This window comes from Scyliorhinus canicula, chromosome 11 (genome assembly GCF_902713615.1).
Source record: "Scyliorhinus canicula chromosome 11, sScyCan1.1, whole genome shotgun sequence".
NCBI lineage: Eukaryota > Metazoa > Chordata > Chondrichthyes > Carcharhiniformes > Scyliorhinidae > Scyliorhinus > Scyliorhinus canicula.
In genome coordinates, this window is record NC_052156.1 from 22,783,488 (window position 1) to 22,801,570 (window position 18,083).

At 53.4% G+C, this 18,083-nt stretch overlaps 1 protein-coding gene across 4 annotated transcripts in view; it reads left to right on the top strand.

Annotated features, from left to right (window-relative positions):
• The window catches only part of LOC119973913 (inter-alpha-trypsin inhibitor heavy chain H3-like), a 111,033-nt gene that overhangs the window by 20,750 nt on the left and 72,200 nt on the right, over nt 1–18,083 (top strand). For all 4 annotated transcript variants that reach the window (XM_038812527.1, XM_038812526.1, XM_038812529.1 and 1 more), the window contains exon 10: nt 10,573–10,741. In XM_038812527.1, the coding sequence (XP_038668455.1) occupies nt 10,573–10,741 (169 nt within the window). The remainder of the gene's footprint in view (nt 1–10,572; nt 10,742–18,083) is intronic.

The following is an 18,083-nucleotide window of genomic DNA, read 5'->3' on the forward strand; positions in this document are numbered from 1 at the left end:
TGAGGTGTAATTGCATTTTTAAGGCGGAGCTTCTCAGTGCAGGAAACACGACTGAGTAAGGCCTCGGTGAGGCGGAGGCCTGAAACCTCCCCCCAGTGTGCTGTTAGATAGCGGGGTCATATCCGGCGTTTCTGATTTTTTTTTTCATTAGATCGCACCAGTGGTTTATTTGAGTCTAGTAAAATTCAACTCATTATATGCCATACACAATAGTTACAGAACCAAACAGAATGTATATCCCCTCTCCATCCTTTATGTTACGTAATAGATCTGTTAGACTATTTTCTAAATGCGGAAATGGTTCGGAAATCAGAAGCACAAAGCGACTTGGGAGTCCTTGTTCACTATTCTCTTAAGGTTAATGTGCAGTTTCAGTCGGCAGTTAGGAAGGCAAATGCAATGTTCGCATTCATGTCAAGGGGGCTAGAATACAGGACCAGGGATGTACTTCTGAGGCTCTATAAGGTTTTGGTCAGACCACATTTGGAGTATTGTGAGCAGTTCTGGGCCCCGTATCTAAGGAAGGATGTGCTGGCTGATGCACGATCAATTGTACAGAGACTAAGGTTGGATACAACTGTGGCTTTATTGCAGTAAGATGTGTGGCCTCCCACAGCAGCTGGCGAAATGGTTGCTCAATAGATGACACGCTCCTCCTACTGGGCGGAGCCAGCAAGCAGGGGCTACCGGCGAACCTGTAGTGCAGGTCCTATCTCACATCACCTAATACAGGTGTGACATTGGTTTACCACATTCACCCCCTGTTAAAAATGAGTCCGCCGGAGGTGGTGGAGAACTATATACAGTAGTGAATTTATGTACAGGGCTTTATCAGGGAAAAAAAAAGTCCTTTGAAAGTCCAGTGCCAGTTAGAGATTCAACCGGTCTGGTGCTTTGACGTTCCGCTGGGAGCGACGTAGCGGTGGCGGCGATGTCGATGCTGGCGATGTCGATGCTGGCCTGATGTTGGATGACTCCGGGAGTGTGCCGAAATCCTCTTCATCCTCTGGCGTGGGCAGGTTAAGGAGGGATGGTCCTGGTGGGATTAATGTTGGGAGCGCCGAGGGAGGGGAGGGTGGCGCCGGGCCGGAGAAGTGTGCATGGGTGGAACCTGCTGGTGCCAGGTCCCTGAGGGAGACAATATCTTGGCGGCCGTCGGGGTACGCCACATAGGCATACTGAGGGTTGGCATGGAGCAAGTGCACCCTATGCACCAACGGGTCCGCCTTGTGGAGTCGGACGTGCCTAAAGAGCAGGACCGGTCCTGGAGCTGCGAGCTAAGTTGGGAGTGACACCCCGGATGTGGACTTCCTGGGGAAGGCAAAAAAAACGCTCATGAGGTGTGTTATTCATAGCGGTGCACAGTAGTGACCGGATGGAGTGGAGTGCATGAAATGAAATGAAAATCGCTTATTGTCACGAGTAGGCTTCAATGAAGTTACTGTGAAAAGCCCCTAGTCACCACATTCCAGCGCCTGTTCAGGGAGGCTGGTACGGGAATTGAACCATGCTACTGGCATCAGGGAAGACCTCCTGCCAGCGAGAGGCTGAGAGGTTCCTGGACCGGAGGGCCAGCTTCCCGTAACAGCCTCCCCGAGCAGGCGCCGGAATGTGGCAACTAGGGACTTTTCACAGTAACTTCATTTGAAGCCTACTCGTGACAATAAGCGATTTTCATTTCATTTCATACCGTCCTGTTCTCCCTCTCTACCTGCCTGTTTCCCCGGGGATTATAGCTGGTCGTCCTGCTGGAGGCGATACCACTCATGAATGAGGATCCCCTGTCACTGTGGATGTATGAGGGGAAACCGAACAGTGCGAAGATTGTGTTTAGGGCTTTGATGACGGTGGCAGACGTCATATCAGGGCATGGGATGGCGAAGGGAAATCTGGAGTACTCATCGACCACACTGAGAATATATGTGTTTCGGTCAGTGGAGGGGAAAGTCCCTTTGAAATCCACGCTGAGGCGTTCAAAGGGGCGGGAGGCCTTCACCAGGCGCGCACGATCCGGCCAGTAGAAGTGCGGCTTGCACGCCGCACAGACCTGGCAGTCTCTGGTGACTGTCCATACTTCTTCGACGGACTAGGGCCGATTGCGAGCCTTGACAAGATGGTACAATCGTGTGACTCCTGGGTGACAAAGGCTGTCGTGTAGGGCCTGGAGTCGGTCTACTTGTGCGCTGGCACATGTACCTTGGAATAGGGCGTCTGGGGGCTCTTTGAGTTTGCCGGGGTGATGCAACATCTCGTAATTATAGGTGGAGACCTCGATTCTCCACCGCAAGATTTTATCGTTTTTGATTTTGTCCCGCTGCCTGTTGTTAAACAGGAAGGCTACCGACTATTGGTCAGTGAGGAGAGTGAATCTCCTGCCAGCCAGGTAATGCCTCCAGTGCCGCACAGCTTCAACGATAGCTCGGGCCTCTTTTTCGATGGACGAGTGCCAAATTTCTGAGGCATGAAGGGTGCGGAAAAAAAATGCCACGGGTCTGCCTGCCTGATTGAGGGTGGAGGCAAGTGCGACGTCTGATGCGTCACTTTCTACTTGGAAGGGCAGTGTCTCGTCTACTGAGTGCATCCCGGCCTTGGCTATATCAGCTCTGATACGGGCGAAGGCGTGTTGTGCCTCGGCCGTAAGGGGAAAGTGGATGGACTGAATGAGTGGGCGGGCCTTGTCCGCATAATTTGGGACCCACTTGGCGTAGTAGGAGAAGAACCTCAGGCAACGTTTGAGGGCCTTGGGGCAATGGGGGAGGGGAAACTCCATGAGGGGGAGCATGCGGTCGGGATCGGGCCCCAGAACTCCATTCTGGACCACATAGCTGAGGATGGCGAAGTGGGTTGTGCTGAACACGCACTTCTCCTAGTTGCCGGTGAGGTTGAGGAGAGTGGCGGTGTGGAGGAATTTGGCAAGGTTGGCGTTGTGGTCCTGCTGATCGTGGCCGCAGATGGTGAAGCTGTCCAGGTACGGGAAGGTGGCCCGCAAACCGTACCGGTCGACCATTCGGTCCATCTCCCTTTGGAAGACCGAGACTCCGTTAGTGACGCCGAAAGGAACCCTGAGGAAGTGATAGAGACGGCCGTCCGCCTCGAAAGTACGGACGGTCTGATTTACGAATGGGGAGCTGGTGGTAGGCGGATTTGAGGTCTATCGTTGAGAAGACCCGGTATTGCGCAATCTGATTGACCATATCAGATATGCATGGGAGGGGGTATGTGTCGAGTTGCGTGTACCGATTGATGGTCTGGCTGTAGTCCACGACCATTCTGTGTTTCTCCCCAGTTTTAACGACTACCACTTGGGCTCTCCAGGGGCTGTTGCTGGCCTCGATGATGCCTTCCTGAAGCAACCGCTGGACCTCGGAGCTGATGAAGGTCTTGTCCTGGGTGCTGTACCGTCTGCTCCTGGTGGCAACGGGTTTGCAATCCGGAGTTAGATTGGTAAAGAGGAAGGGTGGATCGACCTTTAGGGTCGTGAGGCTGCACACAGTAGGCCGACTTTGAGATTGCACTGGAAGTCCAGGCCAAGTGATAGTGCAGCGCAGAGATTAGGAAGGATGTAGAGGCGGAAGCCGCTGAATTCTACGCCCTGGACCATGAGAGTGACCGTGCAGAACCCCTGGATCATGACGGAATGGGATCCAGAGGCCAGGGTGATTCTTTGATTGGCGGGGTGGACCGCGAGGGAGCAGCGCCTTACCATATCCGGGTGGATGAAGCTATCGGTGCTCCCGGAGTCCAGCAGACAAGAGGTCACGTGACTGTTGATTCTCACACTGGTCGAAGCGGTGGCCAGGTTGTGCGGACGAGACTGGTCGATCGTCACTGAGGCGAGCTGTGGTCGGTCGTTGCTGGCGTCAGAAAATGGAGACCGTGGGGGGCCCAGGTCGTGGAATGCTGTCGGCGTCATGACCCGTGAGGAAGACAAGATGGCGGCGCCTGAAGATCCTGTGGGGGACAAAATGATGGCGCCCATGGGCTGCACGTTGCGGGGGCTGGACAAGATGGGGGCGCCCATGAGCCGCACGTTGTGGGCGCTGGACAAGATGGCGGCGCCCATGGGCCACACGTGGACTGAGGGAGGTGAAGATGGCGGCGCCCACTGGCTGCGTGTGGTCCGGGAAGGTGAAGATGGCGACGCCCACTGGCCACGCGTGGTCTGGGACGAAGGTAGCGGCGCCCTTTGTGTGTAGGTCAGGGGGAAGGGGGCGATAACGGCGACTGCGCAGACCTGGCACACTGTGGCGAAGTGCCCCTTTTTGCCGCAATCCTTGCAAATGGCAGTGCGGGCCGGGCAGCGTTGGTGGGGGTGCTTCTGCTGGCCGCAGAAGTAACATCGGGGACCCACGGGGTGCGCGGGTTGGCATGTGGCGCAGGCGTACTGGCTGGGTGAAGCCCCGGCTGGGGCGGCCGTCTGTGGGGTCCACGAGGGATAGGAGGGGTGGGCCGCGCGGCCGGAGGAGTTGGCCTGAGCATTACGTGAGGCGACCGTCATGGAGAGTGCTAGCTTTTTAGTTTCAGCTAGGTTGAGCTTGGCCCCTTCTAGCAGGCTTTGGCGTATGAGGTCCGACCCAATCCCCGTTGTATGAATGGTCGGTGGCCATAACGGCCTGACAGTCACAGTCCCGGACGAGTGGGATTAGGGCCCACCAGAAGTCTTCTATGACCTCACCAGGGAGTTGAGAGCGTGTGGCGAGTACGTGCCTGGCGAAGAGCGTGTTCGTTTTCTGTGCGTAGTTTTCTTTGAGGAGCGCCATGGCGTCTACGTAGTTGAGGGCGTCCTGGTTCAGCGGAAACACGCTGGAGCTCAACCTTGAGTACAGATCTGTATCTTCTGAGCCTCCGTCAGAGGGGTGGTCGCTGAGTTGATATAGGCCTCGAAGCAAGCTAGCCAGTGATTAAAGTCCTTTTTGGCGTTGCATGAGTGCGGATCCAGCTGCAGGCGATCTGATTTGATTCGCAGGTCCATCTTTTAGAAAATCTTACTGCAATAAATTGATGCACGATCAATTGTACAAAGACGAAAGTTGGATACAACTGTGGCTTTATTGCAGTAAGATGTGTTGTCTCCCACAGCAGCTGGCGAAATGCCTGCTGAATAGAGGACATGCTCCTCCTACTGGGCGGAGCCAGCAGGCAGGGGCTACCGGTGAACCTGTAATACAGGTCCTACCTTACATCACCTAATACAGGTGTAACAGTGGTTTACCACACTGGCCTTGGAAAGGGTCCAGAGGAGGCTCACAAGAATGATCCCTGGAATGAAGAACTTGTTATATGAGGAACGGTTAAGGACTCTGGGTCTTTACTCGTTGGAGTTTAGAAGGATGGGAGGGGATCTTATTGAAACTCACAGGATACTGCGAGGCCTGGATAGAATGGATATGAACAGTATGTTTCCACTTGTAGGAAAAACTAGAACCAGAGGACACCATCTCAGACTAAAGGGATGATCCTTTAAAACTGAGATGAGGAGGAATTTCTTCAGCCAGAGGGTGGTAAATCTGTCGAACTCTTTATCGCAGAAGGCTGTGGAGGCCAAATCATTGAGTGTCTTTAAAACAGAGTTAGTTAGGTTCTTGATTAACATGAGGATCAGGGGTTCTGGGGAGAAGGCAGGAGAATACGGATGAGAAAATATCAGCCATGATCAAATGGCGGAGCAGACTTGATGGGCCGAGTGGCCTAATTCTGCTCTGATGTCTTATGGTCTCATGTCACATTTTGCTCTCACCGTGGAATTCTTCTACTCTAAACAACCATAGACTTGAATTTACAGTTCTGAAAATGAAATACCTGCAGCCTGATGCGATCAACATGTACCACATTTAATTCCACTGTTTCCAATCACACTACTGTCCTGCACCAATCAGCCTTCATTGTAACATAACTGAGGTTTGTTCTGGCTTCAAAAGCAGCTTGCAGTTTGCTGACTTGCTGCTCTTTACACAATAGCTGCTTCCCATTAGTTCCTGCAGATAGTAGTTAGTGGGTTGTAATTGCTCTCACCAACATTTTAAGCTTTTTGTTACAGTCACCACTTTGCAGGGGAAAGGCACCTCTGTTACCCTTCAAAATTAGTTACGAGTAACATCATGGTCGTTACACCTGCCGATAACTCTCAATGCATGTCTTAGACAGCAGCCGAGACAATACCTAGGGCTAGACTCTCCTCCACCGATAGTGCGGCAGAGAATCCAGCAATGACCAAAAAATCGGGATCGGTGTCCTTCCAATGCTCCAGTCCCCTGCTGGTGGCGACATCGAGGTGCACGCCTTGTGTCAGCGGGAGGATGCGAATGCGTCAAATGGACACATTTGCATCTATTAATGATGTGGAGATGCCGGCGTTGGACGAGGGTGGGCACAGTAAGAAGTCTTACAACACCAGGTTCAAGTCCAACAAGTTTGTTTCGAATCATTAGCTTTGGAGAGCAGCTCCTTCCTCATCTATTAATGGACTGGGCACTGGATTCCCCTACACTGTGTGAATCTCCGATCCTCTAGGCTGTGCGTTAAAGTTGTGGGTATCTCCCGCTCTGGCCCTGGCACGGTAAACCTTGTGGTGGGCCAAGGGGATAACTCTTTAAGGAGGTTGCTCCCAAAGTCCATCGGAGGGCCACCCTATCCCCATCAGATCCCCATACCACCCCCCCCCCACCACCACCGCCAGAGATCCCCCATTAGAGTGGCCCCGACTGAAACCGCGACAAGAAAGATCCCCACTGGACACCCCTCCCATGAAAGACCTCCACCAGAGAATCCCCCATCAGAGAGACCCCCATCAGACCCCCCCCCCCCCCCCCCCCAAAGAAAGACCCCTGCTTGGAAGCCCTCCATTACAGAAATCCCTGCTTAGAAGCCCCCCATGAGAGACCCTTACCAGTAAGCCCCCCATAAGAGACAGCCCTGCCAGGAAGCTAGAGATTAGTCCAGACAGCAATAGTGAAAAATATTTGCACTTTAAAGCTCACCTGCGCAATACACCTGCCAGCTCAGGCAGAAAAAGTACCAGCTGTAAATTCCTAGAAAGGGAAACCACATCAGTTGGGTTTCAACCCACTCAGATCTTTGACCTGCAAGGCTTTTATTCCTATCAATGAGAAATTTATTTTACTAAGCTGTGATTAACAGCTTTCACAGCTGTCTGGATTGTGTAATCTCAGTTCCCTTCACGCTTGAGTGGATTTCAAGTAGTCTGCAGTGAAACTAACCACAATGGTTATAAATGTCTAGCGATGATTGACAGCTCTTTGACCACCTCAAAGACAGTTAAGTGCTCTCTCTTCCTCTTTTTTTCTGCTGAAAGCACTTTTCATTGTCTCTGTCTGGACTAGCTTACAGGCAGTGGTCTCTCTTATGGGGAGCTTCCAGGCAGGGGTATGTCTTACAGTCTGACAGAACTGATAGGGGTTTCAGACATGGATCCCTGTAATGGGGCTGCCACAGGGGTCTCCGTAATGCGGTGTTTCTGGTGGGGGTCTCTCTTATGGGGGGGTGTCTGGTGGGGGGGGGCAGTGGGAGAGTCTGGTGGGGTGGTATGGACAGCATTTGCATTGAAGTGGGGAGGAGGGTGACCCTCCATTAGACTTTGGGGCAACTGCCTTAAAGGGTTCCCCTTTGGTCCACCGTGAGGTCCACTGCGCCAGAGCCACGCTGGGAAATACCTGCACCAATTCTTATCCAGCTGAATCCCGGCCCAGCGGACTGGAGATTCATGGGCGCTTGGAGAATCTGGTGCCCAGCCTGTTAATAGAATATAAATGGATAAAATTGACCCATTTATATCCTCCCGCTGACACAGGGCATGAACAACGATGCTGCCGCCAGCCGGGGACTGGACATCGGAGCGGGCAATCTCCGCCTCATCCGGAACTCTGTGAGCTGCAGAGAATCCAGTCCAATTACTTTAACACCCCTCCCTCTTTACTCATATAGTGCAAGTGGCCTTTCTTTTAAACACTTTAACAGACCAACTAATATTCATTACAGTGCACCATTGTACCATCTATACATATATACATTTGTAAGACAGTCTCTGGAGTACATCTGTCTCTTTGCAGTGATAGTCCATGTTCAGGAATCTGGCTCTTTGAGATCACAGAAATGTCTTCCTGTTTACTTGTTGGTGGTAATTCTTGAGAAACTAACTTGCTGTACTGAAAATTCTGCAGTGACAGATTCTGCAATTTCCTGTGTAGTAGGTCTCGTTGTGTATTTTCAAGAAGGAATTAGATATAGGTCTTGGGGACAAAGGGATCAGGTGGGAGGAAGATGTGATCAGGGTATTGAACTTGATAATCAGCCATCATCATAGTGAATGGCGGAGCAGGCTCAAAGGGCCGAATGGCCTCCTCCTGCTTCTATTTTCTCTGTTTTTCTATTTAAGATGTATCACTATCCATTCATTTTGATGTAAATGCTTCTTTTGAAGACTCAGTACATTCACTTCTTGATGCTTGTAGTTGGTCAGCATGACGCCACCAAACTCTTTCATCATCCATCTGGACAGTATAAGATATCAGACCTGTTTTTGCTCGGATGGTGATGGGTGTCCATTTTTCACTTGTTGTATCGCACCAAGCTAATACTCGTACTCCACGGGTTGAAGACTACTCTTTGAGTTTTGCTCTCTCCGAGTAATTTGCAGTTGTTGTTGTCACTTGACAGTTTCCGAAGTAACAGGTGGTATCAAGAAGTCAAATTGTGTTCTCAATTTCGTCTTGAAGAGTAACATTTCTGGTGAGCTCTGCATTGTTGCACGTGAGGAATTTCTATATGATATTGCACAGGACTGAAGAATGTGAAAATGCTTATCAAGATGTCAAAGAAGTTTTAAAGGAGTCAGAGTTATTGGTCCAGTAATTGATTCCAGAGATGAGGGACTGGATTCTCCGATCCTGCGGCTATGTCCGCCCGGTGGGGGGCAAGCAACCACGCCGCGTAAAGCCCCCGGCATGTTCATGCCGGCAGCCTGCGGTGGTTGCGCCGCACAACATTGCACCAGCCGCACGGGGACCCGGCCTGCCAAAAGCTGCACCCCGTAACCCCCCTCTTCACCCCTGGACCAGTCCGCACACCACCAGCGGAATGACCATCACGACCCCGCCAGCGGTATGGCTCCCATCCCGACTGTGGTGGCGTTGGACACATTACACAAATTATTGGTTAATTCACCTGTATTGAGACTCCCGAGACTGTGGGGCTGGAATCGATCGCGCACTAGCCCAGGGTGTGCTTAACGGGCGTTCTCTGGTATGGGGGAGGGCTGTGGTGGGTGTTCAGTGTTATAGGTTGCTTCATATGGGGGTCTCTGTTATGAGGGCTCTGATATAAGGGTGTCTCTGATATGGGGGGTTCTCTGATAAGTGGGTACTCTGGCGGGGGGTCTCTGGCGGGGGGGGGGATCTGATGAGGATTCATGCAGGGGATCAGGTCACCCTCATGCTTGTGTTGGGTGTCAAACATCATGAGAGGGATTCTCTGATGGCCGACGCCGGAATTGGGAAACGCGAGTGGGCGGAGAATCGATTCCCGCTGAAATCGTGGCTGGCACCGGTTTCAAATCGTAATTCTCTGTCGCCTCGACAGCGGTGTCAATGCGTTGCAGAACGCACAGAAACGATATTAGCATATCATTAGTGATCCTGACCCGGTATTCTCTGGGGCCTCCGCGAGTTTCTGTCTTCACTGCGGCGAATTCCTGACGGGGAGGTTCACTTGTGCTTTTAAAAATCGTGAAACAAGCACTGTGGCTGCTGAGGGAGAGAGAGGGGGTATGGAAACTATCCAACATCGTCATAGTTTGCTGACAGTTGTGCCACTGGTTGGGAGGGGAGGCTTCTGCCAGGGCCTGGGGGGGTAGCAGGGGGGTGGACAGGAATTGGGCTGTGTCTCCCCCACAGGCCACCCTCCTCAATGCCCTCTGGCCCCAGCCAACCCATCAGTGGGCACTTCAGCGCAACCGGTGCCATCTTGTTGGCTGGTGTGTGGGGAGTGAAGTGTGTATCTGCGGCTGCAGCTTGTCAGCCTCCCGAGTGTCAGTCACGGACCTGGCATTCCATATGGCGCCGGTGCTAGCCCCTCAATGGTCACTGAATTGATCCAGGAGCTGGGGCAGTTCTGCTGTCATGGAAGTCCATGAATCCTGCCCCAGCTTCAACTCTTAGTCTCAGGAATGGTGAATCCAGCCACATAATTTTGTTTGTTTCATGACTATGATATCATCTATTTAGGTGCAAACGCAAATATCAACTGATAATGCTGTAATACAATTAAATTATACATTCCTACTTCAGATGTAAGAATTAAATAGCAACAGTTTCTATAGTTCCACAACATGCTTTGTAAGTTGACTTCAATACAAATCAATTGCAAACTATTTGGTCAAAAATAACAGTGCATTCTCTTATTCATCGTGCAATCAGCTGCGTTTCATGGGGCCATCGACATGCCTTCGCAACACAATGTGAAAAATAGCATCAAAGCCTGTTGTGGCACTACAGTTAATGTACTTGTTAACATTGATGCTCGAGTTACAGTTGTTAACTTTTATTTTGTCTCTTCCAGACAAATGAAGCGCTTGTCAAAATCTTAGGTGATATGGACACAAAGGATCATTTTGGAATTATTATATTTGATGATACTATTGACACATGGAAGGGTACAATATTTCAAGCAACTCTGGAGAATGTGATTGAAGCTAAGAAATTTGTAAAATCTATTTCAGCCAGAGGAGGTAAAAGTTATTATTTTTATTAGTAAAATATGAGAATGTTTTGATTTGCTACTTTCTAAAATCAGTTAACACGTAAGGCAAATATAGGGGATACTTATTCTTCAAGTGTACCCTATTCATTTGTCCTGTTCAAGGCCTCTCTGCTACTTTTATTCCATCCAGGCTATTTGGTCACAAGCTGGTTACTGGGTCCCTGATGTGAAAAAGCAATGTTTGGCTGTGGTGGGTGACTTTGGCAGTTATGTCTACGTTTTCAGCATTTGATATGAAGGAGACAAATGAGGGTTTGTTAAGCGCCAAGGGACAGCAGAGTTAGAATTGGCGGCAGCTTATTGTGCAGAGTGCAAATGGAGAGATGGAAGTAAAAGGGGAGAAAGTGGACAAGGTGTGGTGTCTTCTTCAGCTTGCCACTCATCACAGCCCTGTTCATGGGACTCCTCCCCTGTCCGTGATGGCCAGTACATGTTCCTCCGCAGGGTAGAGAATAAGCAGAATGGTTTTGGCCTTCTGCCAGAAGGAATGGTGTGTCTCAGTGGCATCCCCATGAGGTGTTTAGACTGTATCGGTCATGATTGTATGGTTCATTTGAAATACGAAAGTCAGGGGCTGGAGTCTCTGTGATAACGCGGCGAAATAGCGAAACGCGATCAGCCAGAGAATCAGACCCAATGCCGAAATCTGGATTGACGCCAGTTTTGCGCCGAATCGAAATTCTCTGGACCCCCCCCAACTCAACAAAATTGCGGCGCCCATCGCGCGGCCTGGAAGTGCAATATGCATCTCATTATCTGCCCTGACGACTGATTCTCCGGGGCCTCAGCGATTCTGCACCCTGGATGGGCCCATACTTTCTGCGGGGGGGGCCTGCTGCGAGGGCCGGCGGAGGGGAGGGGGGAGAGGAAGCGGGAGCCTCTGACACGACAAGGGCGGTGCACACGCAACGAGCGCCATTATGGCGGCGTGGTGAATCACACTCCTCGTAATTCACACTGTTGTTATAGGATGTGTTGTATTCATGTAAGCTCGGTATACGAGCAGTTGCGCGGCTCTGCCCATAGGGGGTGATGAGGAGTTTGTACTGGGCTCCACCCTTGGCTCCGCCCATGGTTCCGCCCATGGCTCCTCCCACTAACCGGAAGTATAAAGCTTTGCAGTTGTGAGCCTGCCTGCCAGTTCATCTCGTCGCAGGCAGGCTCTGTTGTTAGACTATTAAAACCACTGTTCACTTCCAACCACATGTCTTGTGAATTGATGGTCACATCAATTTAATAGTCTTAGGAAACTAGAAGAAAACAACTAAGGAAACGACTATGGAATCAGCCCTCCAACCTGACCGACTAGAACTCGACCCGCAGGTTGCAGAGGCAAGAGAAATCTTTCAACACTGGCTCAGATGTTTTAAGGCCTACCTGACTGAATCAAGTACTCCAGAAACTACAGAGGAGCAGAAACTCAGTCTACTGCACGCAAGGGTGAGCCACCGTATATCTACTCAACTCAATAGTACCAACTCGTATACGGGGGCCCTAGCCATGCTAGATCGAATGTACGTGAGGCCCATCAATGAGGTCTACGCGCGCCACATTTTTATGACCCACCGCCAGCGTCCCGCGAAGTAGTTGGAAGAATTCCTGCGGGAATTAAAGACTTTAGCTCGGGACTGTAATTACCAGGCTGTATGAGCCGAACAGCACATGGAGCTCGCCGTCAGAGATGTGTACGTGGCAGGGCTCAGGTCAAACTATGTGCGCCAGCGGTTGCTCGAAAAAGGGGCCCAGAAGCTAGAGGACATGGTAGAATTGGCTACCACCATGGAGGTCTCGTTCCGCAGCCTCACCTCGTTCCCCGCGGACCAAGCGACCCCACCCTGGGCCCCCGACCAGCGACTTCCCCAGGCCTGTGCCGCGCGGCCACCCAGCCATCACGCAGCTCCAGTGTGCCATTTTTGGAGACAGCCCCAGCACCCATGGCAGTATTGCCCGGCCCGTAACGCGACCTGCAGCAGCTGCGGTCGCAAGGGACACTATGCCCGGGTCTGCCTGGCAAAGCAGGCCCCATCCTCTAACTCTCCCGCAGCCTCCCAGAGCACTCGCTTTCAAACTCAACAGGCCCGCAGGCCCCGAAATGCTGCGGCCTGTACTCCGACTCCGCCCCCAAATGACATGTGCGACTCATGGGGCCACCACCTTGGCAAACCCCTCCACGCGGCCGGCCACGTGCGATCCACGGGGGCGGCCATCTTGGGATCCTTCCTCTTATAACTCAGAAAATCGCCTCGAAGGCTACGAATTCAGAGGGCAGTCATCACGGGGCCACCCCAGCACAGCTGATCGAGCCGCCGACTGCCCGCAACTCAGCGCGGTGACGTTGGACCAGTCGCGTCCGAAACATCTCCGCAACTCTATGATGACCGTTGAAATCAACGGGTACAAGACACCGTGCCTCTTCGACTCTGGGAGCACCGAGAGCTTCGTACACCCAGATCTGGTAAGACGTTGTTCGCTCCCTATCTTCCCTGCACGGCAAACTCTCTCCCTCGCTTCGGGCTCTCACTCTGTTCACCTCCAAGGGTGCACCGTCGTGACCCTAACGATCCAGGGCACTAGCTACTCGAACATCCAGCTGTACGTGCTCCCTGAACTCTGCGCCCCACTCCTACTGGGACTCGACTTCCAGTGTAACCTGAAAAACCTCACATTCAGCTTCGGCGAGCCCTTGCCCCCGCTCACTATTTGCAGCCTCGCTATGCTAAAAATCGACCCCCCTGTGGTGATAGGATTTGCATAGCTGTCTGCCATTGGTGCAGAACACCGGCTTACCATTGGCCCTGGTCGGTCATGTGCCTCTCGACCGATTGGTTGAGACCAGTCATGTGACGGCTCTCCGATTGGTCGAGAGGCTGAGTTAACCACGCCTCCATACCGAGGTATAAATAGTCGGAACGCCCGGCGGTTGTCCATTTTATTGTAGTCAACCGCAGGGCTAGGTTCTAGCTTATTAAAGCCTAACTTTTGTATAGCAACTCGTCAATTTAATAAACTAGATTTTTGAAGATGGAGTTCCGGATCAAGCCCGAATGCCTCCGCATCAGCCCGCAAACTCCGAACTCTGCAGAACTTTTTCAACATTGGCTGGCATGTCTAGAAGGATACCTGGAGTCTGCAACCAGCCCCCCCACCATGGCACAGAAGCTTCACATCCTCCACTCCAGCGTGGGCACAGCATCCTACGTGATGATCAAGGAGGAGAAAGATTACGATGCCGCCATGCTAAAGCTGAATGGACAATTCCTTAAACCGGTGAACAGAGTATTCGCCCGACATCTGCTGGCCACCAGACAACAGCTCCCCGGTGAGTCATTAGACCAATTTTACCAGGCCCTCGCCATCCTGGGGAGGAACTGCTCCTGCCTCGCAGTTTCAGCTACGGAGCACATGGAACTGCTGATCAGAGACGCTTACGTGGCTGGGATGCAGTCCCCCACTATCCGCCAGCGGATGCTGGAGAAAGACGACCTCAGCTTAACTGAGGCACGGACTCTCTCCTCCTCCCTGGAGGTCGCCGATCTAAACGCCCGCGCCTATGTCCCCAGCCGCGCTGCAGCGCCCTGGGCCTCCTGGCACGCTTCCCCACCGCCATCCGCCGCTCCCGACCTCCCTCAGGCCTGCGCCGCGGGACACCCCGACAAGTCCGCGGGGCCCCGCTGCTATTTCTGTGGTTTCGCTAAACACCTTGCCCAGCCCGCTCCGCCCTCTGTAAGAGCTGCGGGAAGAAGGGCCACTTCTCCACTGTCTGCCAGGCCAAAACGGTCGCTGCGGTTCCGCGCAGCGACCAGGGATCCCCCCCCCCTCTGGGCTCTTGCTGGCCCCTCCTGGACGCCGCGCAACTCGCTCCCCCCCCACCCCCGGGCCCCTGCGCCCAACCTGCGCGCCTCTCTCTCTCCTCCGGGTCCTCCCGGTCCCCTCCTGGGCGCCACGCAACTCTCTCCCCCCCCCCGCCCCCGGGCCCCTGCGCCCGGCCTGCGCGCCTCTCTCTCTCCTCTGGGCCCTCCCGGTCCCCTCCTAGACGCCGCGCAACTCTCTTCCCCCCCCGCCCCCGCGCCTGGCCTGCGCGCCTCTCTGCCCCCGCTCCGATCGGCCCGCCGGCACCGCTAACCTAGCCCCCAGCAACCACGAGGGCCCCACAGGTGCCGCCATCTTGGGGCGCCGACTCCACGTGAGGGCCCTGGGCGCCGCCACCTTGGGGCCCCGACTCCACGTGCGGATCCTGGGCACCACCTTCCGGGACTGGCACGCAAGGTTCTTCCAGCATCGACTCGGACGACGACGACAAATACGGATTTTCTCCACGGCTCGCGGCCATTCAGCTCGATCAGTCACGTCCACGCACGCTCGCCAAAATGACAACGCTCATCTACCTCAACGGCCACGAGACGGGCTGCCTGCTGGACTCCGGCAGCACAGAAAGCTTCGGTCACCCTGCCACAGTAAGACGCTGCGCGCTCCCTGTCCATCCTGTAATACACAAAATCGGGTTAGCCTCAGGTTCGCACTCCGTCCGCATCACCGGCTGCTGCATCGCGGACCTCACGGTCCAAGGGAAGGTTTTTTAAAATTATAAACTCCTTGTCCTCCCTGACCTTTGCGCACCGGCACTCCTAGGACTGGACTTCCAGTGCAACCTGCAGAGCTTGACCTTCCAATTCGGCGGCCCTATACCCCCCCTCACTGTCTGCAGCCTCACGTCCCTCAAAGTGGACCCCCCCTCCTTGTTTGCTAATCTCACCCCTGATTGCAAACCCGTCGCGACACGGAGCAGACGGTACAGCACCCAGGACCGGTCCTTCATCAGGTCCGAGGTCCAGAGGTTGCTGACGGAAGGGGTCATCGAGGGCAGCAACAGTCCCTGGCGAGCCCAAGTGCTGGTGGTCCGGACTGGGGAGAAAAACCGGATGGTCATCGACTATAGCCAGACCATCAACCGGTTTACGCAACTGGACGCGTATCCTCTCCCCCGTATTTCCGCCATGGTAAACGATATCGCGAAATACAAAGTCTTCTCCACTGTGGACCTTAAGTCCGCTTACCACCAGCTCCCCCTCCGCGCGAGTGACCGCATATACACCGCGTTTGAGGCAGATGGGCGCCTCTACCACTTCCTTAGGTTTCCGTTTGGTGTCACAAATGGGGTCTCGGTCTTCCAACGGGAGATGGACCGAATGGTCGACAAGTACGGATTACGGGCTACCTTCCCGTATCTTGATAATGTCACCATCTGCGGCCACGATCAGCAGGACCATGACACCAACCTCCAGAAATTCCTCCAAACTGCAAAACTCCTTAACCTCACGTACAATAAGGATAAGTGCGTGTTTAGCACCGACCGTCTAGCCATCCTTGGCTACGTAGTGCGTAAAGGAGTGATAGGCCCCGACCCCGAACGTATGCGCTCCCTGATGAAACTCCCTCTCCCCAATACCCTCAAATCCCTGAAACGCTGCCTGGGTTTCTTTGCTTACTACGCCCAATGGGTTCCCAATTACGCTGACAAGGCCCGTCCCCTCATTCAAACCACAACCTTCCCGCCATCGACTCCAGGTCGAGAGCGAGGCATCAGAACTAGCTCTGGCGGCCACCCTCCACTCTTTGCCAATCTCCCGCCGGACTGCAAACCCGTAGCCACCCGCAGCAGGCGATACAGCCTGCAGGACAGGGTGTTTATCAGAACCGAGGTCCATAGGCTTCTACGTGAGGGGATCATAGAGGCCAGTAATAGCCCCTGGAGAGCTCAGGTGGTGGTCGTCAAGACCGGGGAAAAATTCCAAATGGTAGTGGACTATAGCCAAACCATTAATCGGTTCACACTCATTGATGCGTACCCCTTCCCCAGGATTGCAGACATGGTGAATCAGACCTCCCACTATCGCGTCTTCTCCACGGTAGATCTGAAGTCTGCATATCACCAGCTCCCAATCTGCCCGGAGGATCGCCACGTCACGGCGTTTGAGGCCGACGGCCGCCTCTTCCATTTCCTTCAGGTTCCCTTTGGCGTCACAAATGGCGTCTCGGTGTTGCAACGAGCAATGGACCGAATGGTGGACCAGTATGGGCTGCGGGCCACGTTTCCGTACATTGATAACGTCGCCATCTGCGACCATGATCAGCAGGACCACGACGCTAACCTCCATCGATTTCTCCAAACTGCCCAGAAACTTAATCTTACTTATAACACGGAGAAATGCGTTTTCCGCACGACCAGGCTAGCCATCCTCGGCTATGTCGTGGAAAACGGAGTCCTGGGCCCCGACCTGGACCATCTACTCGGTCGAAAAGGAAGCACAAGCCGTTGTGGAAGCTATACGTCACTGGAGGCACTACCTCGCAGGTAGGAGGTTCACCCTCATCACCGAACAGAGATTGGTTGCCTTTATGTTTGACAATTCACAAAGGGGCAAAACTAAAAATGATAAGATCCTACGGTGGAGGATCGAACTCTCCACCTACAAATATGATATTATGTATTGACCAGGGAAGCTCCACGAGCCCCCAGATGCCCTGTCCCACAGCACGTGCGCCAGCACGCAAGACGACCGCCTCAAAGCTATCCACAATGACCTCTGCCACCCGGGGGGTCACCCGGCACGCCCACTACGTCAAAGCCTAAAATCTGCCTTTCTCCACCGAGGAGGTAAAAGCCATCACCAGGGATTGCCCGATCTGTGCGGAGTGCAAACCGCACTTCTATAGACCAGACAGGGCCCACCTGGTCAAGGCCTCACGGCCCTTTGAACACCTAAGTATTGATTTCAAAGGGCCACTCCCCTCGACCAACAGGAATGCGTACTTCCTGAACGTAATAGATGAGTTTTCCCACTTCCCCTTTGCTATCCCGTGCCCCGATATGACCTCCCACACAGTCATTAGGGCCCTGCACAGCATCTTCAGCCTGTTTGGTTTCCCCAGCTATGTACATAGCGACAGGGGTTCGTCCTTTATGAGCGACGAGCTGCGTCAGTACCTGCTCGAAAAGGGCATCGCCTTGAGCAGGACTACCAGCTATAACCCCAGGGGGAACGGGCAGGTGGAGAAGGAGAACGCGACGGTCTGGAAGACTGTCCTACTGACCCTCCGGTCCAGAACGCTCCCGACCTCCCATTGCCAGGAGGTCCTACCCGACGCGCTCCATGCTATTAGGTCCCTCCTATGTACGGCCACCAACCAGACCCCTCACGAGCGGCTATTTGCTTTTTCCAGGGGCACTACCACGGGGGTTTCGCTCCCAGCATGGTTGAAGACACCGGGCCCGGTTCTGACCCATTCGTAGAAAGAGTGCTCCTACTCCA